This window comes from Camelus bactrianus, chromosome 1 (genome assembly GCF_048773025.1).
Source record: "Camelus bactrianus isolate YW-2024 breed Bactrian camel chromosome 1, ASM4877302v1, whole genome shotgun sequence".
In the NCBI taxonomy this organism is placed as follows: Eukaryota; Metazoa; Chordata; class Mammalia; order Artiodactyla; family Camelidae; genus Camelus; species Camelus bactrianus.
The window spans coordinates 43,192,537-43,217,340 of NC_133539.1; the positions used below are offsets into that span (position 1 = coordinate 43,192,537).

General features: G+C 35.5%; 1 protein-coding gene across 8 annotated transcripts in view; it reads left to right on the forward strand.

Moving 5' to 3' along the window:
- Positions 1-18,094, forward strand: part of LOC105077956 (uncharacterized) — a 515,300-nt gene extending 497,206 nt beyond the window's left edge. For 7 of the 8 annotated variants that reach the window (XM_074362661.1, XM_074362677.1, XM_074362649.1 and 4 more), the window contains one exon: positions 15,747-18,094. In XM_074362661.1, coding sequence (XP_074218762.1) covers positions 15,747-15,879 — 133 coding nt within the window. In that variant the 3' untranslated portion in view covers positions 15,880-18,094. The remainder of the gene's footprint in view (positions 1-15,746) is intronic. The other variant, XR_012506661.1, reaches the window with a different exon arrangement.
- The last annotated feature ends 6,710 nt before the right edge of the window (positions 18,095-24,804 follow it).

Genomic DNA, 24,804 nt, shown 5'->3' on the forward strand with positions numbered 1-24,804 from the left:
GGTGAACCCATTACCAGCAAAAATCTTCTGAACACACAGGAAGAGGACTGATGCCTAAACAAACCTAAAAGCAAACTAAAAGTGACTGTCTTTGGTTTCCTGGGGTGAGTTCTGCCTAATGCAGCAAGAGAAATGTGTGCTACCTGCCATGCTACATGAACAATGCATACGCACGTGCACACGTCCCCCATACATCACTTTTAACCAGAATGGAGTCCTGGATGCCTAACCCTGGGTCTCCAAAGAAGCAGTGGATGAAAGACAACTGTTCTTTCACTAGAAAGGCCTCCATAGATAAATGAGATGAGAACTGATTAAAAACACCTATTGAAGGCAGACAATTTTTTTAAACTGTTATTTTAGGAAGATAGTAGCAGGTAGCACATAGAGACACTATTTCAGTCTTAGCTTGGAAACTCCTTCTACTTAATACATATATATATTTACCATATATATTTTATATATATGTATATAAATATGTGTGTATATGTATAATTATACATACTTTGTATTGTTGGTAAAGCTTTGTTTTTAGTTTCTGTGCTTCCAGGTTTAATCTAAACTGACTCCATAAACACTGAGAAGGGAAGAGGCAGGTTCCATAGTAAATACTAAAACCCTATTGCCCACCGCCCCAGGGGAGAGACGAGATTAGCCAGATTTGTCATCCTTGCAACTTTTCATCACCTTCTTTTCTTCCTTGTATCCCTCGACTTCCTCATATCCCACTGTCTCTGTCCCAAACAATTTTTTTAATTTACCTAAATATGTGTATTGCTTCTGTTGCTCTTAACAATTGAGCTGCTTCCAGTCCTTGTCAGAACCATAGTGCAGTATATGAAGGTGTTCTACACACTTCTACCAGCTACTAGTTTGATAGTATGTATATAAAAAGTAGTTGCTAATTCATTAAGATTTCATTTGAGAAGTGGAACTTCTAAATAGTTGATGACATCATATCCAGAGAATTGGTGCTTCCATACGAAATTTACCACTGAGAGATATCCAGATTACTGAATTCACCTGGATCTACCTGACACTTCCTACACTCAGAAAAATAGGTAAATTCAGTATCTGAAATGACATATCATGGCCCAGTAGGGATTAAGTATTATAATTAATGTGTTAATTGAAATATCATTTTGTACTCTAATAGAAGAAAAATAACAAAACTCAAAGATAACCTTTCCTTCATCAACTTAACAGAAAATATTTTTATAATTGAACAACAAAAAATAGCTCAAATCATTTTCATGTTTAGAAACTTATAAGGGGACAGGAGGAAAAATTCAGAATACATATATCAAATAACCTGAAAGAATCTGTATAATTTTCAGGATCTGTGTTAGACAAATTTATTTTTAATCTCTACTTTTGGGAGATTTCATATGATTTTTATTTCATTTGGCCAATAAATGGGTAGTGTTTTATATGTTGTAAGTCATATTCTCTCATCAGCTATAAGGGGGTAAAGAAAAATGAAAACTTTGGAACAATGCTTTGAATAAAAATACAACTTTGAACATTTGTAAACAATAGCTTTTTTTTAACCACTGATTTGTGAGAGTTGTATCTTTAAGAGATGTTGGTTTTCTCACTTTGGCTGAGTTTTGCTAGAAGCTTTTCAAATCTAGGTATAAGTGCTGTCCCTTTTTATGCAGACTTTTTGTTTTCTGTTTTCCTCAACTGCCCTACCTATAAGTACATAACAGGTTTGTACTGGCTCCAGTCACGTAAAATCTGTATTGCTTCAGGGTCCTGCATCATGCAAGTCACCCCCAAATGGCCTGCGTCTTTGAGCTGAGTGACCTGCACAGTGCGCTTTCTCTGTGAGTGCTTCTGAAAGCGTCTGAAACAAGAGTGCTTGTGTTTTCTCCCTTCGTTTGATTGTTGTGGCAGGCTTGTGAATGATACGTCTTTGAAGAGAGATTTTTCAAAAGCAGAACGCATACTTACTCACCGAGGGTAAGTTTAGAAAGAAACAGTAGCTTTGACATCCAGGGCCACGTACTGTTGAAGACCTATTCCAGAATGAAGGTGAAAGTTGGATTCAGAGTACTTAAAACTATTCTAGTTTATTATTTTACCATTGAATGGTGAATTTTCTTTAGACTCTACCCTCTCTTGCTGTAAGATGAAGAACTATCATGCTATCTATTTTACCTGTTTATTCTTTGTACAGCAGTATTTAGTTACATTTTATCTACTTGATAAGTATTTATTGATGGATTAATATGTGCAGAATACTTTGCCTTATGCCAGAAAATTTTAAAATAGAGAATAAAATATTAATATTCAGTCACATCTTCTCCTAAAAGACTAAGAGGTAAAACAGAAGATTTTGCAAAGGATTTTCAAATGGCATGGGTTTTGTTTAAATACCCTATTAATCCTACAGATAAAATCACGTGAGAGGAGAAAAAGATAGACTCTGTCGGATGTGGTCACGGAAGTTTTCCTGGAAATGGTGGCCTTTGTTCTAGGCCTTGCTTTCATAAAGTTAGAACAACAGCAAAGCTGTAAGCATAAAGGGTGTACTTTTCTCCTTATTCATGCCAAACTGTCTTTCCCTGAGTCACTAGAACCCAGAAGGTAGCTGTGATGGTTAATCTTATGTGTCAGCTTGACGGGACCACAGTTGCCCAGATATTTGGTCAGCTGTTATCCAGAGTGTTTCTGTGAGGATGTTTTTGGATGATATAACACTTAAATTAGTGGAATGAGTAAAGATGGCTCTCCCTAATGTGTATGAGTCTCATCCAATCATTGAAGGCCTAGATAGAACCAAATGGCTTGCCCTCCCCTGAGTAAGAGAGAATCTTTTCTGCCTGCCTTCAAACTAGGACACTGGCTTTTTCCTGCTTTTGAATTAAACTGAAATATTGGCTCTTTCTGAATATTGAGCCTGTGGTCTTTGGACAGCAACTGTGTCGTCATTTCTCCTGCTTCTCAGGACTTCAAACTCAAACTGGGATGCAAATAAACAGTATATACATCTCATTAAGCAATGTAGACAAGATAATACAGGTTGCCTCCATAAGACGACTTGACTTTTAAATTGAATTTTATAAATTACTGCCTAGGTTTTATTTTTCTCTTGACTAACTGTCAGTAACCTGATTCCAGATATCCTGAGGCCAGGCATTCCACTTCCATGGACTTAATGCAAGTTAAGTCTGACCTTACAGAGCTCACCTCTTCCCGATGATTACTGGTCAAATATTCTTAATTAGAAATACTCATCATCATTTTTCTTTTGGAATCTTTTACAACATTATTTAAATCATATGTAAGTATTAGCCAATGAGATATAGATATTTCTTTAAAGCAGAGCTCTGTAAATTATGGCCCACTGACTACATGTAACCCATGGGCATATGTCTGCTTAGCCCTGGAGATAATATTTTTAAAGTATTTTTACAGGGTTAAAACAAAGATACTAAAATAAGAAAGAGATACCGTGCATGACTCAAAGTCTAAAATATTTACTATCTGGCTTTATAAAGAAAAACTTTGCCAACTTTGGGTTTAAAGTCACATTTCAGTCTACCAAATATTTCAACATAGATTGTTAATAGCCATTCAAAAGATCAGCATCTTTTATCTCCTTTCACCAATGAAATTTGAATTTTATGAAAGGTACCAATAGATTATTTCAAAATTTAAAAATCGGTGTGATAGATTGATTATCACAAAGCATAATGTACGTGGCTCTACCTCCAGTTCTGTCACTGGTGTCAGTGGTTTAGCAACCTCAAGTAACGTGGCCTCGGAGCCAGCCTGACTGTTCATCCCCATTTTCCTTATCTTTCATTCTCCAAAGGAATCATTAGTTAGTATTGAATCAGGAAGTTGTGGTCATTTGAATTATCATAGTACCACCTATGGAAAATTGGATAATTGAAGGTCTCATAAAACTCCACTCGGTGTATCAAATAGAACTGTACAGAGAAATACCATTACCCTTGAGAAAGAATGCACAAACATTAGAGATGCTGAAAACTTCCAGGTGCAGTTTTCAGAGTTCTTTTATTTTCCTTTACTTATTAAACTTTTTTTATTTTGAATACACACCTGTATTAAATTAGAGGTTCTGTGTACTGTTTCCCCCTGTGGTAACATCTTGAAAAAATTGACATCTGGAAAAAATGGTAGTAAAACACCATAACCAGGAAATTTTCATGGGTACAATTTACCAATCTTATTTAGATGTCCCCAGTTTCACTTACACTCAATTTATGTATGTGTTATTACTTCTATGCAGTTTTTTCTTTCAAACTGAAGTATAGTCAGTTACAATGTATCAATTTCTAGTTTAGAGCATAATGTCCTAGTCATACTTATATATACATATTTTCATTTTCATTAAAGGTTATTACAAGATATTGAATATAGTTCCATATGCTATACAGAAGAAACTTGTTTTTATCTATTTTTATATAAAGTGGTTAATCTTTGCAAATTTCAGACTCCCAATTTTATCCCTTCCCATCCCCTTTCCCCTGGTAATCATAAAAGTGTTTATTAATGTGCGAATCTGTTTCTGTTTTGTAGATGAGTTCATTAGTGTCCTCTATTTTTCTTTTAAGATTCCACATATGAGTCATGTAATATGGTATTTTTCTTCCTCTTTTTGGCTTACTTCACTTAGAATAACAGTCTCCAGGTCCATCTGTGTTGCTGCAAATGGCATCATTTTATTTTTTTAATCGCTGAGTAGTATTCCATCATTTACCACATCTTCTTTATCCAGTCATCTGTCGATGGACATTTAGCTTGCTTCCATGTCTTGGCTACTGTATATAGTGCTTCTATGAACGTTGGGGTGCATGTATCTTTTCGAATTAGAGTTCCCTCTGGATATATGCTCAGGAGCAGGATTGCTGGATCATATAAGTCTATTTTTAGTTTTTTGAGGAATCTCAAATACTGTTTTCCATAATGGCTGCACTGAACTGCATTCATACCAACAGTGTAGGAGGGTTCCCTATTCTCCATGCCCTCTCCAGTATTTATCATTTGTGTACTTTTGAATGATGGCCATTCTGACTGGTATGAGGTGAAAGCTCGTTGCAGTTTTGATGTGCATTTTTTCATGTGCCTATTGGCTGTATGTCTTCATTGGGAAATTGCTTCTATGCAGTTTCATCATGTATAGGTACATGGATCCACCACCATAGTCAAGATACTAACAGGGAGCCCTTGTGTTGCCCTAATATAATCACAACCCTCTTTCCTCCTGCCCCTTGACTCCTATACCATGACAACTATTAATCTCTCCATTTCTATAATATTTTAAATGTTATATAAATGAAAATGCCACATTTTGGATTTTTTTTTCACTAAGCATATATCCTTTGAAATCCATCCAAATTGCTTTGTGAATCAATAGCTTGTTCCTTTTATTGCTGAGTAATATTTAATGGTATGGTTGTTGAATGTTAAACTAGTTTTGCATATGTGGACTAAATCCCACTTGGTATGGTGTTTATTTTCATATATCATTGAATTTTATTTGCTAATATTTTGAGGATTTTTGTCTCAAAGTTTATGACAGATGTTGGCTTATAGATTTTTGGTGTTCATTTATTTTTGGTATGGTTTGGCTTCACAGTAGAACTGGTGACATAAAACAAATTTGGTAGTGTTCCCTCCTGTTCTATTTTCTGGATAAGTTGTTAAAAATTGGTACTAAGTCTTCTTTAAATATTTGGTGGAATTCTCCAGTGAACCCCATCTGAGCCTGATAATATGCTATCTGGGAACATTTTAGTTAAGAATTCAATAATGGTAATGGTAATTACTATTCACATTATGTATTTTGTCTTGGTTGAGTTTGGTAGCATAAGGATTTTGAAGAATTAATTTGTTACTGATGAGCTGCTTAAAGTTTTTTTTTTAATAGTCCCTTGTTATACTTTTAATGGATACAGGATGTGTACTGATATACTCTTTCATTCCTGATATTGATGATTTGTGTCTTCTCAGTCTTACTAGAGTTTTAATCATTTTATTGATTTTGGGGGGAAGAAAACAACTTTGGTTTCATTTATTTTTTTCTATTCTTGTCATGTTTTAAATTTATTTCTGTTCTTTTATTAATATCTTCCCTCTGCTTAGACTTTATTTTGTACTACATTTTCAATTTTCTTAAGGTAGGAATTTATATTGAGACATTTTCTTATTTTTGAAAAAATTAACTTTGTAGTAATTTTAGATGTTTGGAAAAATCAAGATGTTAATAATTTTCATATATTTTATGTCAGTTTCACCTATTATTAGTAACTCACACGAGTATGCTACATTTCTTTTGCTTAGTGAACCAGTATTGATACATTACCTAAAGTGCATGTCTTATTAGCCATTCTTATTTTTGACTTAGTGTCATTTTTCTGTTCCAGGACCCCATTCAAGACATCACATTGCATTTATTTGTCATGTCTCAATACACTTGGCTGTACAATTTTTCAAACTTTTTTTGATGACCTTCACAGTTTTGAGAAGTACTAGTTAGTTGTCCAGTCAATGTCCCTCTTATTACTGTTTGATGATTATCTCAGGATTAGACCGAGTTTATGAATTTTTAGGATAAAGACCAGAGAGAAGTAAAGTTCCATTTTATCACATTCTATCAAGGGTACATCTTATCGACATGACTTACCAATGTTGATCTACCATTGAAACAATATAAGCAGGTCCATTAGCAAATAAAGAAATGAAAAGGAAAGCACCAGATTATCTATTTCTCCTTGTATGTGATTTGGTAATTTATGTCATTCAAAGAATTGGTGCATTTCATCTAGTTATCACATTGGAAGGCCTAGAATTGTTCATATTGTTCCTTTACTATCCATTTAATGTTCATACAACTTTCATTTCTAATATTGGTTTGTGTCTTTGCTATTTTTTTCTTAGTTAACATGGCTAAGGTTTATTTTATTGTTCTCAGAGAATCTGCTTTTGACTTTATTGATTTTTTTCCTATTGTTTCCTAAGGTGGAAACATAGAAAATTATAGTATTAAACACATATCTTAGCTTACTGATTTTCTGTCTTCTAAGTACTGCTATCACTGCATCAAACAAATACGGATGCTTTAGCATTTCATTCATTCCATTTAATTTTTGATCTATTATTTAGATATTTGGGAATTTATTGCTGACCGTCTCATACTGATTTCTAATTTAATTCAGTTGTGGTCTGAGAAAATACTTTGTATGATTTCTGTTCTATCTTGAATGCACCAGGTAAACTTGAGAAAACTCTACATTCTACTGTTGTTGGGTAGAGTATTCTACATATTTCAATTAAATCATGTTGATAATGTTCTTTAGGTTAGCTATATACTTACTAATTTTCTGCCTATTCACTATATTACTGAAAGAGATGCATTTAATTATCAAAATATAATAATGGATTAATCTTAAGGATGTTAGGCACATGAGGAGAATATTTTGGGTGTTTTGTTATTTATAATAAGCCACTTTCTACCACAACTGGATTTATGTAATGAAGTGACTTTTGGAAAACACCTATTCACCTTTATGGCTCTGGAGCAGTTTTGGGAATTGAAGACAAAAATATTAAACTAAAAGATGCTCTTATCATTCAGGAAATTCCAAGGGTTTGGTAGCTATGAGCCAGGAACCATGGATGAAGACCAAATATTACAGCCACACACTATCTTCTATAGGATCAAAACTTTGTGGTTTGGTAGATTTAACTCTGGCAAAGATTCAGCCTGAGGAGTTGTTTGCTGGAGTCGTTTCAAATTCTTTACACAGTTGTTCTACTCATCTTCCCAGGGAGAGTGTGAAACCTCCACATCTGCTGAGCATTAACTCCACAGTCACGGATTTCTATTTTCTTTCCAGCTCTGTGCCCTATGAATCTGAGTTGAAGTGGAGAAAGAAAAACGGTGTACGATACAATGAAATACCAAATAGTTGGAGATTTAATTTCTTAGCACTATCCAATTCAAAACCAAATGTTTATTTTCCCTTCTCCTAATAAAGCCTTTTTGTTCATTGTCAGTATGGTAATACCCCCTTTTTCTATTGCTTTCTCCTCTGTTGGTCCTATGGACAGAGCGTTTTTTGTTGTGGTACCAAAGGAAGACCGTGAAATAGAAGGGCTTCAAAGTGTAAATATTTATCTTATAGCAAGACAGGAGCAGAACAAACAAGACAGATTAAAGTAGAAGCATTTTTACTTGAATAATCCAGCAGTTTTTCTAGGAGTTTGATAACGTAGACAAGATTGAGAAAGTTCTGTTTTTGTTATAGGATATATTGTTGTAGACACATAGTTGAGAAACAAGATAGTCCAAGGTAACTTTTACAATACTCCTGGCAACTCCTTTGTGATGAGAACCTAGAATTACGTTAGAGGTTCACTAAATCACAAGTATGCATAGGGTTGAAGTATTAAGACTCACTGTACTGGTAGAAGTTGTACATGGAGTTCTTATTTAAAATACATTCATTCATTTCTTATGGACCCAGTTTCTATTATCTAAGTCTTTTCATCTGATAAGCAAGCCTCCCAACCTTCTCTATCCCCACTAACATTTTGTATTTATTAACCGTGGTCAGTAAGGTGGAAGTGCCAGACATTTCAGGTAAGTTGTTTCCAGTTGGTATTTCTAACATACTGTTAGTGATTTGAGAGACTCAAAGAGGTATAAGAATTCACAGTTTTAAAAGGATATGCTGAACAAATGCTTTGAAAACAGTGACAAGCTAGAGAATTTCATTAAACAGAATAGATCTGTAACTGAATTCTTGCTATTCTTTCCTATAGTAGCTTTTTACTTCCATGAGGCAATAAAAACAGGTATTAAAATACAGAAACATTAAGATTCCACATGAAAATGTTTTTTGGAACCTTTGAACCCTCACCACCTTCATATTGAAAGAGAGGACAAAGAAAAGCACCTTAAAAATGTATACACAAATATAAGTTTAATGCCATAAATTTGATAAATGTAAATTCTTCTGGTTTCTGTGTAATACCACTAAATTCTTCCCACTTTAGCATGAGATACAGATCTTTATGACTTACATGAATTTGGTGGTATTACACAGAAGCAAGAAGAATTTGCATTTCTTCACTCAATGAAGAATATATTTACAGCTTCAACCTAATAAATAAATAAAAATTCTTCCTCTATTGCAGGAGTCCATTCAAACACAGACTAGAGAATGCTCAACTGCATCAGAATCATTTTAGGATCCTATTATTCCAGAATTTGATGAGTGCACCCAGAGAGATATATTACGACAACATCTAAGAGAAACACTGAAATAGTCAATGAGGCTGCAACGCATAAATGTAAATTTATACAACCATCATCTTGCACAGCCTATTGAAGAGAGCTAACCTCAGTAGTTATTAATAAATGAGAAAGCTGTGCTTAAATTATAAGCAATTATATGGAACTAGACAATTTTAAAAAATATTTTAGTATAGATTATCAATCACAAATTATAACTAGGACACAAATAAGAATTGGATCTTTAAAAAATGAGAAACACGGTCTACATTGTGGCAAATACTCTCTCTTATGTGTATTAAGAAGTTATTAATTTTGCTTGTCATCACTGAAGCCGCCTTTTATGCTCCAGGTATTCCTGAGTTTGAGACTTGGTAGGTGACAGAGATACTGGATGAAGCATCACAGTGCTTGGCTGGGTAGAACCACCACTCTGATCATGGTTAGAGAACCACTCAGTGATTCTGGGGAAACCAATATCCACATAATAAATTCATTCCTGGATCCTAATAATTAAGATCCCTGACAGATGGATTTAATAAGATTTTTTAGGTAAATATTTCCTTATATATGAATTTTTATAAATATTTCCTTATATATGAATTTTTAAATACAAACTATATATTCCTTAGTTACTGCTTAATTTAATACTGCACTATAAAATGAGAACAATTTAAGTAATATGCATTTAATATTAATTTTTACTGTAGTGAGTATTCTTCAATACTGGCTCTATCACTCATTAAAATTGCCTCTACATTACTTTGTTTAAATCTTACAGGCACTCTGATGCTCCATTAAGAGCAAACAAAATTGAAATGGTTTATCCAAAGTCATAAAGCCAGGAAATGGTGGTAGAGCCAATGTCTTTTGTCTAAAACCTTGCGATTTTCAACCTATGACTTATGGTATGTTGCCTTTCAAAGAAGGAAACATTTCTCTAAATGGAACTCTAATTCTTGACCATAGGTAATAAGATTAGGCAAATTAGAGTTTAGGTATAAAATGATACATCTCTGTAATAATCTATAATGATAAAGAACATGAAAAGGAATATATATGTACAGCTGAATCACTATGCTGTACCCCAGAAACTGACACAACATGTAAATCATTTACAATTCACTGAAAAATAAATTAGTTTTATATATATATATCACTACCTGTGTATCTGTATCTTTATATACACATTACAGACTCTGGACAGCCTACATATTTTCTTTGGTGTCGCCTTGAATACCTGCCTGTGCCCAACCTTCTTCTTGAGAAAGCTTAGAAAAATCATATCCACCTACAATTCTATGGATATTCAATAAAATTCTGAGAAGAGAGAATGAGAAAAAATTCATCCTGATTTTGCTTCATTGTGGCCTAATATAGTTTTTGAGGTTGACATATGAAAGAATAAACGAACATCAATTGTCACAAGATTTTTTAAAGTTTCCTTCAGCATGCAGCCTGGGACAGCACTAAGGTTGGAGAGGCTGTGAATGGGAAGCCGTGTTTTCTACAGGCTCACAGCCACTGCTCTTCTGAACTTCTCTTTCCTTCCCTGACTATACTTCCTTAGATTCTCATTCTTGTGTTACTCCAGAGCAGTTACTCTAGTACTGACTGTGGAGTTTGCATTGAAATCCTATCAACGATAATTCATTTCATTTGATTTTTGAGTCTCAATTTAACAGCGTTCAATGCTTCTAGTGTTTTTTATTTTTCTAAATATACTTTTATTAAAGTATATAGTTAGTTACAAATCAAAACTATAATGAGGTACCACCTCACACCAGTCAGAATGATCATCATTCAAAAGTCTATAAACAATAAATGCTGGAGAGGCTGTGGAGAAAAGGAAACCCTCCTACACTGCTGGTGGGAATGCAGTTTGGTGCAGCCATTATGGAAAACAGTATGGAGATTCTTCAAAAGACTAGAAATAGACTTACCTTATGATCTAGCAATCCCACTCCTGGGCATAAATCCAGAGAGAACTCTAACTTGAAAAGGTACATATACCCCAATGTTCATAGAAGCACTATTTACAATAGCCAGGACATGGAAGCAACCTAAATGTCCATCAACAGATGACTGGATAAAGAAGATGTGGTATATTTCTACAATGGAGTACTACTCAGCCATAAAAAAGAATCAAATAATGCCATTTGCAGCAACATGGATGGACCTGGAGAGTGTCATTCTAAGTGAAGTAAGCCAGAAAGAGAAAGAAAAATACCATATAATATCATTCATATGTAGAATCTAAAAAAAAGGACAAACTTATTTACAAATCAGAAACAGACTCAGAGACATAGAAAACAAACTTATGGTTACCAGAAGGGGAAGGGATAAATTGGGAGTTTGAGATTTGCAGATACTAACTACTATATATAAAATAGATAAACAAGTTTATACTGTATAGCACAGGGAACTATATTCAATATCTTGTAGTAACTTATGGTTAAAAAATATGAAAACAAATATATGTATGTTCCTATATGACTAAAGCATGTGCTGTACACTAGAAATTGACACAACATTCATACAAAATAATAAACTCAAAATGGCTTAAAGACTTACACGTAAGACAAGACACTATAAACCTCTTAGAAGAAAACATAGGCAAAACACTATCTGACATAAATCTCAGGAATGTTCTCCTAGGTCAATCTACCCACCCAAGCAATAGAAATAAAAGCAAAACTCGGACCTCATTAAGTTTATAAGCTTTTGCACAGCAAAAGGAAACCATTAGCAAAACAAAAAGACAGCCTATGGACAGGAAGAAAATATTTGCAAATGATGCAACTGACCAGGGCTTAATTTCCAGACTATACAAACAGCTCATACAACTTAATAAGAAAAAAAACCCCAAACAACCCAATCCAAAAATGGGCAGATCTACACAAGCAATTCTCTAATGAAGACCTACAAATGGCCAATAGGCACATGGAAAGATGCTTACAGTGTTTTGCTAGACTTGCAACAACCAGTGTCATGGATCTCGATCTCAGTACTGTGCCCGGAGCCTCTGTTCTCTCTGTCACCCATCAAAATCTCCTGGAGGACAGCAAGGAAGCCACTTCTGCTTTCTAACTCAAAACTACTAAACATCTGAAGCTGCTTCTATATTCCCTAGTTCAAATTTTCCAAAGTGTCAACTTGTATTTCTTGTGTTACAGCTGCTGTCTTTCCTCACTTCACTCTCAATTGCTTGGACCAACACACATGTACAGACACAAACACATCTGCATTATCCCAACTTCCACATATGCTCGCATTTATATTACTTCTTTGAAAATGCAGAAACCTTCATTGAAAAGGGACTGGCCTCAGGCTCAGCTTTTGAATTTCAGACTGCCTCCAGCCTGTCACATTACCAAACATGGTGCTTTGGGCTGGAACCCATAGCCTTTCATTGCACTGTGGCCATAAGACAAAGAGAACCCTCATGAGACCCAGCAACTGTAAACAACCTCTACCTGACGGACTCCGGCTCTCAGAGGTTCTTCTGGCAGTTAATACTTTGACACCAAATCCCACTTCTTTCACAGTTTGTCAGAAGCACTGGAAGATCGTCACAGGCAACTGTTAAAATAGAGAAAAGAAATTAACTGAGAGGGATCATAATTCTATCTGTTTCACTTCTTCTTCTCTCAGCCCAAAGGAGAAAAAATTACAAAACCATCTTTAACCTTTATAGTTCATTTAGCATATCTAGCTGGCTGACAAGGAGAGATACTGAATTCTGAGAAGTGGAAATGTACCTAGAGTTGAAAGTTTTAGCAACCATGACATAATAGCATAAGGTTCTTAGAAGAGTGGGAATGGTTCAGAGAAATTGTAGATTAATCATTTATTTAAAAGTCTGTTAGAAAGTCATATCCTCTTTAATTGCATAAGATCTAGTTAAGAATCCGAAGGAGGGGACACATTTGCCCTCTTTCAGCTCCATCCCATCAGTACTTTTCAGCTTTACAGATCAGAATTACAAATCTTTATTGGCCAAACGCAAGAATAATTTAAGGCACCATAAACATAGGGCTTTGAGTTCTCAAAGGAATTAATGATCACAATGAAGAGAATGAATCAAAGCTTGAAGAGGTATGGGTATGGACTCGTTCCTTATCTTTACAGGTATACAATTCATTTTCCGTCCTTCACTTTTTTCCCTGTTAGACTCTTTTAAATCCTAAATGCTAGTGTTGAGACAAGCCTGAGGGCAGTACTTGGTTCCCTTGCCTGGGAACCTTGCTTTCAGTGATTGGAGTTTTACAAGGAGCTAATGGTATAAAAGCATGTGCATGGGCTCTTTTTGCTTCATAAACGTTCTCGGGGGTTGTGATCCCAGCCATCGTGCCCAAGGAAGAAAGCTCAGCTCTGCTCTAAGCACTGGGATTAGCTCTCCTTTTTTGCTTAATCTTTGCATTCACAGTTCTGTGCCTAACCTGTTGGTTCTTTTCCTAGAGCAAAAGTAGTAGGAATGAAGAATTAAGTAGTTAAATGCTGACTAGCTCTCTACCCCCAGCAGCCCCCTGAGCAATCCTGCAGACAGACCACACAGATGAGATAACACTTGAAGACAGATCGTGAGGAGTCAGCCAGCCTGCACACAACGGACAATGGTGCAGAACCTAATCTTCTGCCTCAATGATTAACTGAGATTGCTTCCCCTCTTTTCCCTTTAAAAGCTGTCATAGCTGAGCAGAATCTTGCTAGTTGGCTTTGGGGTGTAAGTCCGCCTTCTCCCCAGATTGCAGGGTTTTTTGATGAAAGCAACTTAACTTCCTACCACCACCTGCCTCTTGAGTATTGCCTTTTGAGTGGTGAGCAGCTGAACCTGAGTTTGGTTACTTGTGTGTGTGGTTTTTTACTTGAAAGCAGAAGAAACTGACTTCTGCCCTTCGTTTTCTTGGTTGGGGTTCTAGTTAAGGAATTGTAGGGCATATATAATAAAGCCAATCAAGAATTTCTGTTTCCTCAAGTTTTAAATTACATTATTTCATGGGAATTTAAAGATTTCATCATCCACTGGTGTTGGATCTTTGTTCACATTATCCACCCTAGCCAATGGTCAGAGCAACAAAAGGTTTAAGTGCTACCATATTCAATACAGATTTAGCTTTTTTTTTTTTTTTTTTTTTTTGAGACAACTTCTATTGTGAGAAGGTTTAATAACCTGAAGCCACTTGGGGAAGGGAAATACAGTTCAAAGGGATGATCTTCTGGTCATCTGATTAATAAGAATTGGGAGAGGAAAATTAGCATGGTAAGTGCCTGTCTGCTTATGAAAATATCTATTCTACTGGATCTGGTTTAAAAGTTGTTTGTTTTAATATGCTGTTGACAATAGCTATTTAGAGCTACTCCTGAATGTAAGTCAGCAAGAGGGCAGGGGATGGAGGAAGAGAGAGTTAAAGAGGGAGAAAGAAAGAGATGGGAGATATCAAATGGATGTTGAGGTTTGGAGTTGATTAATCTGTGAGGGTCACCAGGACAGTTAATAACAGATCACCATTACCCACAAATTCATGTAACAGTTATGTCAGTGCTCCTTTATGAACACTTAGAAAACAACTGTAGAATCTGTGATTATATTTCACCTACATCAACCATATAATTACCATAAAACTTGACCTAAATTAAAAAAAAAATTTGCTCCATTTCTTTGTTTTGATACCTCACTGTTTCTCTCTTTAAAGCACATATTCTCTCCCCTGTGATGTCTCAGCACACCCACAGGGCGAGGTTTATTAATATGTGACCCTACTGCTCTATCCATAACTGAATAAATCAGTACCAATCCACTGATCTCTGATTAACCGGACTTGGAGCTTTTCATGATGAATTAAATCTATGCAGCAAGCAGCACAGTGCATATGAGACCCTCAACAAATGGTAACTGTTGATAGACTGATATACATTACTGATACAATTATTCCCTTTTTACTCTCTTAACTTTCCGATTGCTTCAATTCTGCCACCTTCTTAAATTCTTTCACCTTCTAAAACAACATGATTAATGATATGGGCTACCCAAGGTTATATTCCTTTCCTGATTTTCTCCACTAGCCTGCCCTCTGCTCCCCTTCTCCCCTCCCTTCTTTCCTCTCTTCTCTCCTCCCAACCCTCTCTGTTTCATGGTGTCAACCACTTTTTTCTAGGTAACTATTTTCCATCTGTGGCTTCTAACTTGTTCTTCAGTTGTGCAGCCTCATTCTCATTCAGTATCTCTAAAGACTAAAAATTTGAAATTTATTTTCTGATGGTTAGTAAAATAGAATATGGAAATGACAAGTACTGAAGTGCTGAACTGATCAGTTCTGCCCTCCCCCTTTTATTTAAAAATAAGAATTTCACTGGGTGGGGGAGGGGGCAGAGGAGAAACTGTAGTTCTCCTTGTAGGGAGATTAGTAGATACAAATAAATCTTTGTCCTCTAAAATTACAGTAACTAACATTAGAATGATCATTTGCAGTTTCCCGTGGACTCCTCATATGCCTGAAATGGCTCTACTCACGTCCATGGTAGTGATGAGGAAACTGGTGTCCAGAGAGCCTGAGCGCCTTGAGTCTGCAGATGGAGCAGGATCCGACGTTCATTCCACTTGACACCAAGACAGATCTGTGTGAAGAAATAAAACATAACACCACTTAAAGCTGCCTCTGTTTCTGCCAGCTGTAAATCAGGGTCAGGTGGTAGAGCCTGAGGTAAAGGGCAGTCAGAGAAAGGTTAAGTGGCTTCACATGAAACGCCCTGCTTTGTCAGGGGCAAGCACAGCATTTCCACGCACAGGAGGTCTTGGCTGTGGGGTCTTGCGGAGTAAGGAGAGAGGCAGACTTTTCCCCCTTGTCAGTGGAAAGCTCCAAGAGGACTTCTTGTAGATGTACCTTATATAGGGCAGATAAATTAAATCTGGCTCTGTCCCACCAAAAAATAGATTCTAAGTCACTTTAGGAGAGAGTCAATCGAGTGTTTAATATCACAAGCCTTAGCTATGGTCAAACTTGGCTCTATTTGTGGTTCTGGGGCACACACTGGTGCTCTATTTGATTTCTCTGAACCTCAAACTCGTCATGGGTAAATTGGAGAATAAAACTAACAATTCTTTCGAGAATTAATTGAGATACTACATGTAAAAGGACTTAATTCAGTGCCTAGTGCTGTTATAATGGCTACTATCATCATTAGGTAATTACTAAGCTGTAGTGAAAAGGACACACATTTTGGGGTTAAACTGATGTGGGTTCAAGCCCCTCTCCTACCAATTACCCATTGTATGAAACTGGGCAGATTAGTTACCCTTCTCTGAGCCACATTTTCTCTGTGTATTGGGTCTATTACTACTCTATGGGTCTTAGCAAAATGTATTTTTGTTTAAGCTGCTCATCAGCCATGTAAGGGGAAAAATGAGTGCTTTCAGCCTTGGAGACTATACTACCTTGCCTTGCTCAACATTCTCCCAAGCACTTTGTTGACATATAAGTCACGCTCTGTTCACTTACGCCTTCTATTTTTAAACATTTACCATTTAAATAAAATACACAAAATTACAGAAAAACAAAGCATATAATCATACACCCAACACAAAGATTAAAGAAATATTAACATTTTCATATTTTGCAGATGTCTCTTTAAGAAATAAAACATTAAGATAGAGTTAAAATTTTACTCTCTTTGTACTTCTTTCCTTCTCAGAGATATTGACAGCAAAGCATATTAATGCCATTAATGTCTGTATACTTTGTAACATATATCTGTATTCATCAAATATACTATTCAGTGTGTTTCTTGAAGGTTTGATAGAATTCATCTAAAAACAACTATGTCTTTGTAGTTAGATTTTTACTTACCAATTTGCTATCTTTTATATTCAGAAGTCAACTATATTTTAAAAAAATGTTTTAAGGTGCATTTTTCTAATAAACGTTTGCTTAACTTTTTACTACAAAGGGCATCAAGTTGTCTATATGATTTCTTCCCACACCATCTGTAGTTATACTCTTCCTTTTAAACCCATTGTTAATTTTCTAAGGTTTTTTTAATTTACGTAGCCAACATTATAGACTATTACTCTTCCTAAGTTTGCAGATTATCATCTGGACAATACTGTCTTTGATTTCTTTGTTTTCTATTTTATATGTTCTAACTCTTATTTTTCTTATATTCATCACTTTACTTTTATTATTTGCCTTTTTTTTTTCTGATTGTGGGAGTTGAATGCTTAAACCGTTCTTTATATATACGTATTTTTTTAACCTTCTAATATGTAAATATGCTGTGACAATATAGCTTTTTCTCAAAGTTTCATTTAGTCTCCTCTATAGTAATGTATAATATTGCCACTTTCCTTCACTTCTAATTATTTATTTTACTTCAATTAAATTTTAACTTAATGTCCACTGCCAGTTAGTTATATAAAAACAAGTTTTGATATTTCTAAATTAAAGGGCTTGGATATAATATTTTTGCCATTGCATTGGGGTCACAGAATGTCCTCTCTATAATATTAATTTGCATCTTTGAGCCTCCCGTTTTGGTTTACTACATTAGCAACTTTTTGTTAATGTTTCTAGTGTTCTTGGAAAGGGTGTACTCTATTGTGCGAGATGTTTTATTGTGTCCATTAGAAAGTTTGGAGTTTGTAATTTTTTATTTTGACTGTTCCTGTGGTCTGCTTCATCTGTCACTGAGAAACATGTATTTTTTATCTTCAATTGAAGTGGATTTGTCCATTTCTTATCATAATTCTGTCATATTTTGCTTTGTATAGTTTGAGAGTATACATTTCATGGCATATTGTATGATAAATGATAGAATCATCAATGTATTTGTCTTTTTTTGTTATTCAGCTACATTTTTATCCTGAGAATTTATTTTTGCTTTAAATTCTGTTTCATACACTATTGTTTTTCTTTGGATTAGCTTTTAAAGATATTTCTTTTTCATCTCTTTACTTTCTACCTTTCTGTTTTATTTTGCTTCAGGTATATCTCTTTTAAAGTACATATACCTGTTTTTTCTTAAAATCTTTTGTCTTTTACATGATGAATTAAACTTAGTTCTTTACTAAGTTTACTTCCGTGTGTGTGATGATTGCTGATGTATATGGATTAATTTGTAAGTCTTGGTGTGATTTTTTAATTATACATTTTCTATGAGCGTAGTTTTTCCTTCTCTTTCTTATATTGTTAAATTTTCACTTATCTTTCTTGGCTTTACCTATTTGAAAATATTGTTTCCTACCTTTATTCTTTGAGGGACTACTCCAAATATTTAACATGCCTAAAATAAAAAGTAATAATAATAATATAATTTTAAGATAACCGGTATCTCTTTCTCTTCACTAATAACAGCAAAAAGCCTTTAGAATGTTAAGTCTAAATTCTCCCTCATGTCTTAACATTGTAATTTTTTCTTCTTTTAATTATACTATTATCTGAACTTTAACCTGTATTGTTGATATTAAGAATTCTTCTTTCCTTATAAATGTTGCTCTTTCACAAAAATTCTGTATTTTCTAACTGCTTTCAAGATTTTTTTTATTTTGATGTTGTATATTTTTACTCTGAGTGTCTAAAATTTTACTCTGCTAGAAACTTTTAATGTTTTTGAATCTGAGGATTTGCATTTTCATCACTTCTAGAAATTTTTCAGCCAAATTTTTCCTTTGACTCTTGCTTCTCCACCATTTCTAACATACTTTGCACCCAGAATTTCCTTTTAAATCTCTACTGGACCCTCCCATTCTATTCTCTATTGGTTTCCAACCAATCTTAAATCTTTTACATATTTTTCCTTCTCTGAAATGCATTCTCTATTATTTCATCTAATGTTGTTCCAATTTATATATTCTCTTTTCACTTGTGTGTACTTCAACACATTTATTGTGAGTTTGTTCTAAGTCCCCTTACTACATTTTCACATGTTTTCTTAGATTATTTTACTATTATCTGTTGCTTCTCCAAATTTCTTCTTTATTTAATCACTTAAAACACTGTCTTTCATTTTGTTATTTTATTATCTGAATTGCTTGTTACATTGATCTTCTGGTTTGCTTTTACTCATGAGTTTTACTCGTTGTGAATTGTTTCTGTGTGTGTCTATGTTTGACCTTGCTGTTAATGGAGCTTTTCTGTTAAGGAGGTACTGAGCCCCAGCTAGACATGGCAAGTTCACTCAGTTTGAAGTCTGCTTGACCTTTGTGATGTCTACAGTTCATAAATAAATTTTATGTTACTTTCTTAGCTTAAGGTTTCTTAAACCAATTAGAGAAAATAAATTTAACCCTCAAACCTATAAAAAGTATAGGTCAAAGTTTTTATTTTCCAGGAGACTGTACTTTCTGCAGCCAGAGCTTCCTTGCCACCTGCCCTAGCCTTTGGCAGAACATTTAGCAATCACACTTGCACCAAGTGCACTGATCTTGGCAGTTCTGCCTTTATGCAGACCAATAGCTTGATCTCTTGCTTTCAGGTAAGCACTAAAACAGAGGATCTTGGGCTACTGTGGTCAGTGACTACCAGAAAAATGCACATATTTGTTTAAATGGTAACCACTTTGATTTTTAGGGGTTTTTTGTTTGTTTGTGGCAAGTGGAGATTCCCTTTCTTATCATTGGTGAGATGAGTGATGCATTTTATGGTTGTTTTATTGTTGTTATATTTTATACAGTACTTATAGGTGCTTAGAACAAAAGACTTATTCATGTTAGTTCACCATCTTGCCTATAATTGGAACTTTCTTCTTGTTGAAATTTAATAAGGCAGCTAAAAACTACAGATGTTTGAGGCTACCTCTATCTAATATGCTTAGGATTCCTTTAAAAGAAAATTTGACGTATTTTAGTCATTTGCATCCTACCTTCAGGATTTGTGGCATATGTGACCATTAGTATTACTTATTTCATAGTTTTTGCTAAATAAATGCACTAAAACAAAAATAAAGCAAAAATAAAACCTCAAATGGATTATTTATCCTGGATCTAAATAATATCTGGCAAATCATTATTTTTTTTCAGCAATTGTAATTTTCAAGTTAAGCATCAAATTAGATATGTAACTGTTTTTAATAATGTTGTCAGTCTTACCATCTAGGATCACATATGGTAGTAGAGTCATGAAACACTTTAAGAAATTGGGGAGCTTCAAGATGGCAGAATAGAAGGATGCAGAGCTCACCCTCTCCCATGAATACATCAGAAATAACCTGCATGTGGAATTATTCTCACAGGATACCTACCAAACTTTGGCAGAAGATCTTGTACAATTAGAACTATAAGGAGAATCTTACCAAAACTCAGTAGGAGAGAAAAAGAAAAAGAAAAAGGAATTCAGGGCAGGACCTGCCCCCTGGGGAGAAGCAGCAAATGAGGAAAAACACCCTCACCTGGGAAGCCCCCTGTCCAGCTGGGAAAGAAGGGGAGCTTTACGCCTGGAGGAGAGAGCAGCAGCCACTTGGCAGGCCGAATGCAGAGAAACCAGCACAGAGGTCTGTGCGATCCCTAGACTGAGATGTGAGCCGGGACTAGGTGCTGGAGCTCAGGCTTCAGAGAGAGGATTGGGGTTGACCACTTAGACGCAGCCACAGGGGGCTGGAGTGTGGTGCAGGCTGAGGCTGGGAATATGTGCGAAAGAGCCTGGGTCTACCATAGAAAACTCCACTGCTGATACTCAAGCTGGTGAGGGTCGCAATGCAGCCAGCCATAGCAGCCTTCTCCCCTAGCCCAGAGGGCATTGCTCACCTCACCATTGTTAAGGTGTTCTCACGGAGGGATGGGTGTAATGTTGCCCGGCCATAGCAGCCTTCTCTGCCAGCCTACAGGGCATTACTTGGCTGCCCCATTGTTAACACATTCTTGGGAAGGAATGGGTGGGGTCCAGACATAGCAGTCTTCTCCACTTGCTCTGAAGGGGCACAGTAGCTAGTGGGCAGCTCCCAAACAGAGGCAGGGCTGAAACCTGAACTCATTCCCAGGGGTCACACAAATTTGCAGGTGGGATAGAAATTTGAGTTGAGCCCCTGGCAGCTGTGGCAGATTTACTCTGCTGGTGCCTTTGTAAGCTCAGTGCCTCTGGGACATCGAAGCAGAATATTGGTGCCTGGCAGGGGCAGATCTGGTGGTAACAGCTGGTGTGCATATGCAGAGGCAGGACTGGGGTCTGGGTTGACTCTGTAGTCCACGGTGGATCCAGGTGTGCGACTACACACGCACTACACCAGGTCCTGATGCCTGACATCAATGGATCTGCACTCGCGACTTTGTGAACACAGAGCCTAAGGGACACCAGAGCCTGTCAGCATTACCACAGCTGAGGTGGAGACAAGGCAGCATCAAAAAAGTGTACTTTGTAAGCCCACACAATTAGTGATAGGCAATACCACAGAACGCATTTTCTGGTGGACATCTGCTATGGAGGAATACTCAGTGGCTCTTCTCCCAGTAAAAGTGCTGCAGTCCTGCCTACCACGTACCACAGCTTGCAAACAGACCTGAAAACGTCTACTCTAACACCAGGGGAGCAGATCTGGCCCCGGACAGGGCTGTGACAAACACAGAACAAGGAGGAGGCCCTGCTCAATGTCCGGTGCAGGCTTTGGTCACCACAACACTCCCAATCAAGAGACTAACAGCCAGCACACATGAAGGAAAAAGGTGGCAGCCATCTGTACTAAAAACAGCCCTCACAACAAAAATACTAGACACACACAGGAACGCTCCCACGTAAAAACCACCCCTAAAGACCACAGTAGGTAACTGTTACTCCTAAATTCATAAAGTCTGAGAAATAAGAAAAATGAAGAAGCTGAGGAACTGCTCCCAATTAAAAGAGTAAGAGAAGTCCCCTGAAAGAATGAACAATGAAATAAACCTTGACAGTCTACCAGAACTTGAGTTCAAAGAGGAGACGATGTAAGTGCTGATGGGAATAAGAGAGGTTATTAACAGAAATGAAGAATACTGTAAAAAAGAAATAGAAACTGTAAAGAGGAGCCAGTAAAATCAGAAAACTCAGTTGCTAAGATAAAAGCTGAGCTAAAGGCAATTAATAGCAGATTAAATAATGCAGAAGAACAAATAAGTGATTTAGATGATAGAATAATGGAAATAACTCCATCAGAACAGCAGAAAGAAAAACAAATTTTAACAAAAGAGAGTAATATAAAGGACCTACAGGATAATATACACATATTAGGGGTCCCAGAAGGAGAAGAAAGAGAAATGGGGAATCTAAAACATATTTAAAGAAATTATGACTGAAAACATCCCAAACCTAAAGAAGGAAACAGATATCCAAGTACAGGAAGCACAGAGGGTCCTAAACAAGATGAACACAAAAAGACCTGCACTGTGACATTTTATAATTAAGATGACCAAATGTAAAGATAAAGAAAAGATTCTAAAGGCAGCAAAAGAAAAACAAAAAGTTACAAGGGAACCCCTATAAGGCTATCATCTGATTTCTCTGCAGAAGCACTGCAGGCCAGAAGGGAGTAGCAAGATACATTCAAAGTCCTGAAAGAGAAAAACCTGCAACCTCAGATGCTCTACCCAGCAAGACTATCATTTAGAATAGGAGGAGAGATAAAGAATTTCTCAGACAAGCAAAAACTAAAAGAATACAGCAATATTAAACCTATCCGGAAAGAAATATTAAAAGGTCTTCTCCAAATAGAAAAGCAGGAATCTACAGAGAAGAGAAAACTACAATTGGATATGTGATAACTATAATGAACAGCAAAAGAAGAAACACAAAGATGTAAAGGAGGACATCAAAATCACAAAATGTGGGAGAGGGAAGCAAGAAAATACAGACTTTTTTTCATTCTTTTTAGGATGTCTTTGAGCCTATATGATTACAAGTCTAAAGCAAATAGATATAGCAATGGGTTAACATACTTGAAAAATAGGATAACCACAAGTCAAAAGGATACTGAAGTAGTAAAAATCTTTATCACCTATGATCATAAAAACTAAGTGAATACAGTTACTAATGAATTAATGCAGCCTATTCGAATATTTATAGATGAAATGAATAATGTGTTTGAATTTTAATTGTTTACTAGATGATGAATATACTTTATAAATATATTTTACATTAATATACAATACTATATAATTTATAACATTATTGATACTGTATATTTTATAGTATTAGTATCCTTTAACCTCAACACTTACTTATATTTTTAGTTTTAATAATTCCTAACCTTACTCCATATTTCTAAAATTTTTTTTTTACTAACACGTGCTTTTGAATTTTCTTGTGCTCTTACATTATAGTCACATTGAGGATTAGAAATGTGCCTTACTCGTCTCTGAATTCACTTTAATGTCCAGTAAACTACTTTGGATGGAAATTAAACTCGAAGTGAGTTAAACTGGTCAAAATAATCAAACCCACTCATTAGGTAGATAACCTTGATAATTACTGAGCAAGTGTTTCTTGTAAAATTGGATTCTGATTAACAGCATCACACGAGAAACAATGTGTCTGTAGTCATTTACTCATGAGAAAAATACTAGCGCTTTTAGTTTTACCTCAGTTGATTGACTAATGCTTCTGATATTTTCATTTTGTGACTAAATGTTCTATAGAATTTAAAAGGAGGTTGACATATCACACTAGCATTTTCCTTTACCAAAATTGCATTTTTGCTTTCAAAATGAACATAAATGTTGCTAGAAAAATGTAGCAATGAACTATAATAAATCTAATTCAGTTGCATTGTTACAGGTCATTATAAATCCCAATAAAATTGTTATTTTTCCTAATGAAAACATTATTGAAAGCTATGACTCAATCTTATTGTTTTGCCCATAGAGGCATGAAAAAGAATATTAAAAATAAAATTATTTTTCTGCTTTGCTTGTATTTGTTATTTTCAAAATCCAATTACCAAAAATTGGACTGTGATAAAGTAAAAACACATATTAATTTATCAGTAACAGCTTGTCCAACTCCACAGTGACAAAGTTTTCCTCCAATATAAATGTCCTGAAAGAGGAAGATTTCACTATAAAAAATTATAAGGCTATAGAAATTGAATTTTAATTTAATAAATATTTATCAAGTGCCTAGTCTTTCTCAAGTATTATGTTAGACACTAGGGAAGCAAAGCGGTCAGATGTTACTCCTGTTCTCAAAAAGTTTAATAATATAATGATTGTAATGATAGAAATATGTATAGATTTTCAAGGCAGTACGGGGGCAGGCTATACTTCTGGTTGTAGGAGTAAGATATCTGTGTAGAAAAAGGAATTTGCCTCTTAGAATTGGTTGTAAAGGCATTTATGGGAGAAAAATATAAAAATCCACAGCGAAATATAATAGTATGACACAGGTGGAATAAAATCATTTGATATTGCGTGATACAAGGACGAGCGGGAAGCTCTAAGAGATGAGTTGGGAAAGAGGGTACATGGACATACCTTGTAAGTGACACCGTGAGGGCGTGAGAAGTCCTAAGGAGCTTGTTTCTCCAGGTTAAAACACATTTTTAAAATCCAGCACTTGGCAGTAGATACTGGTATC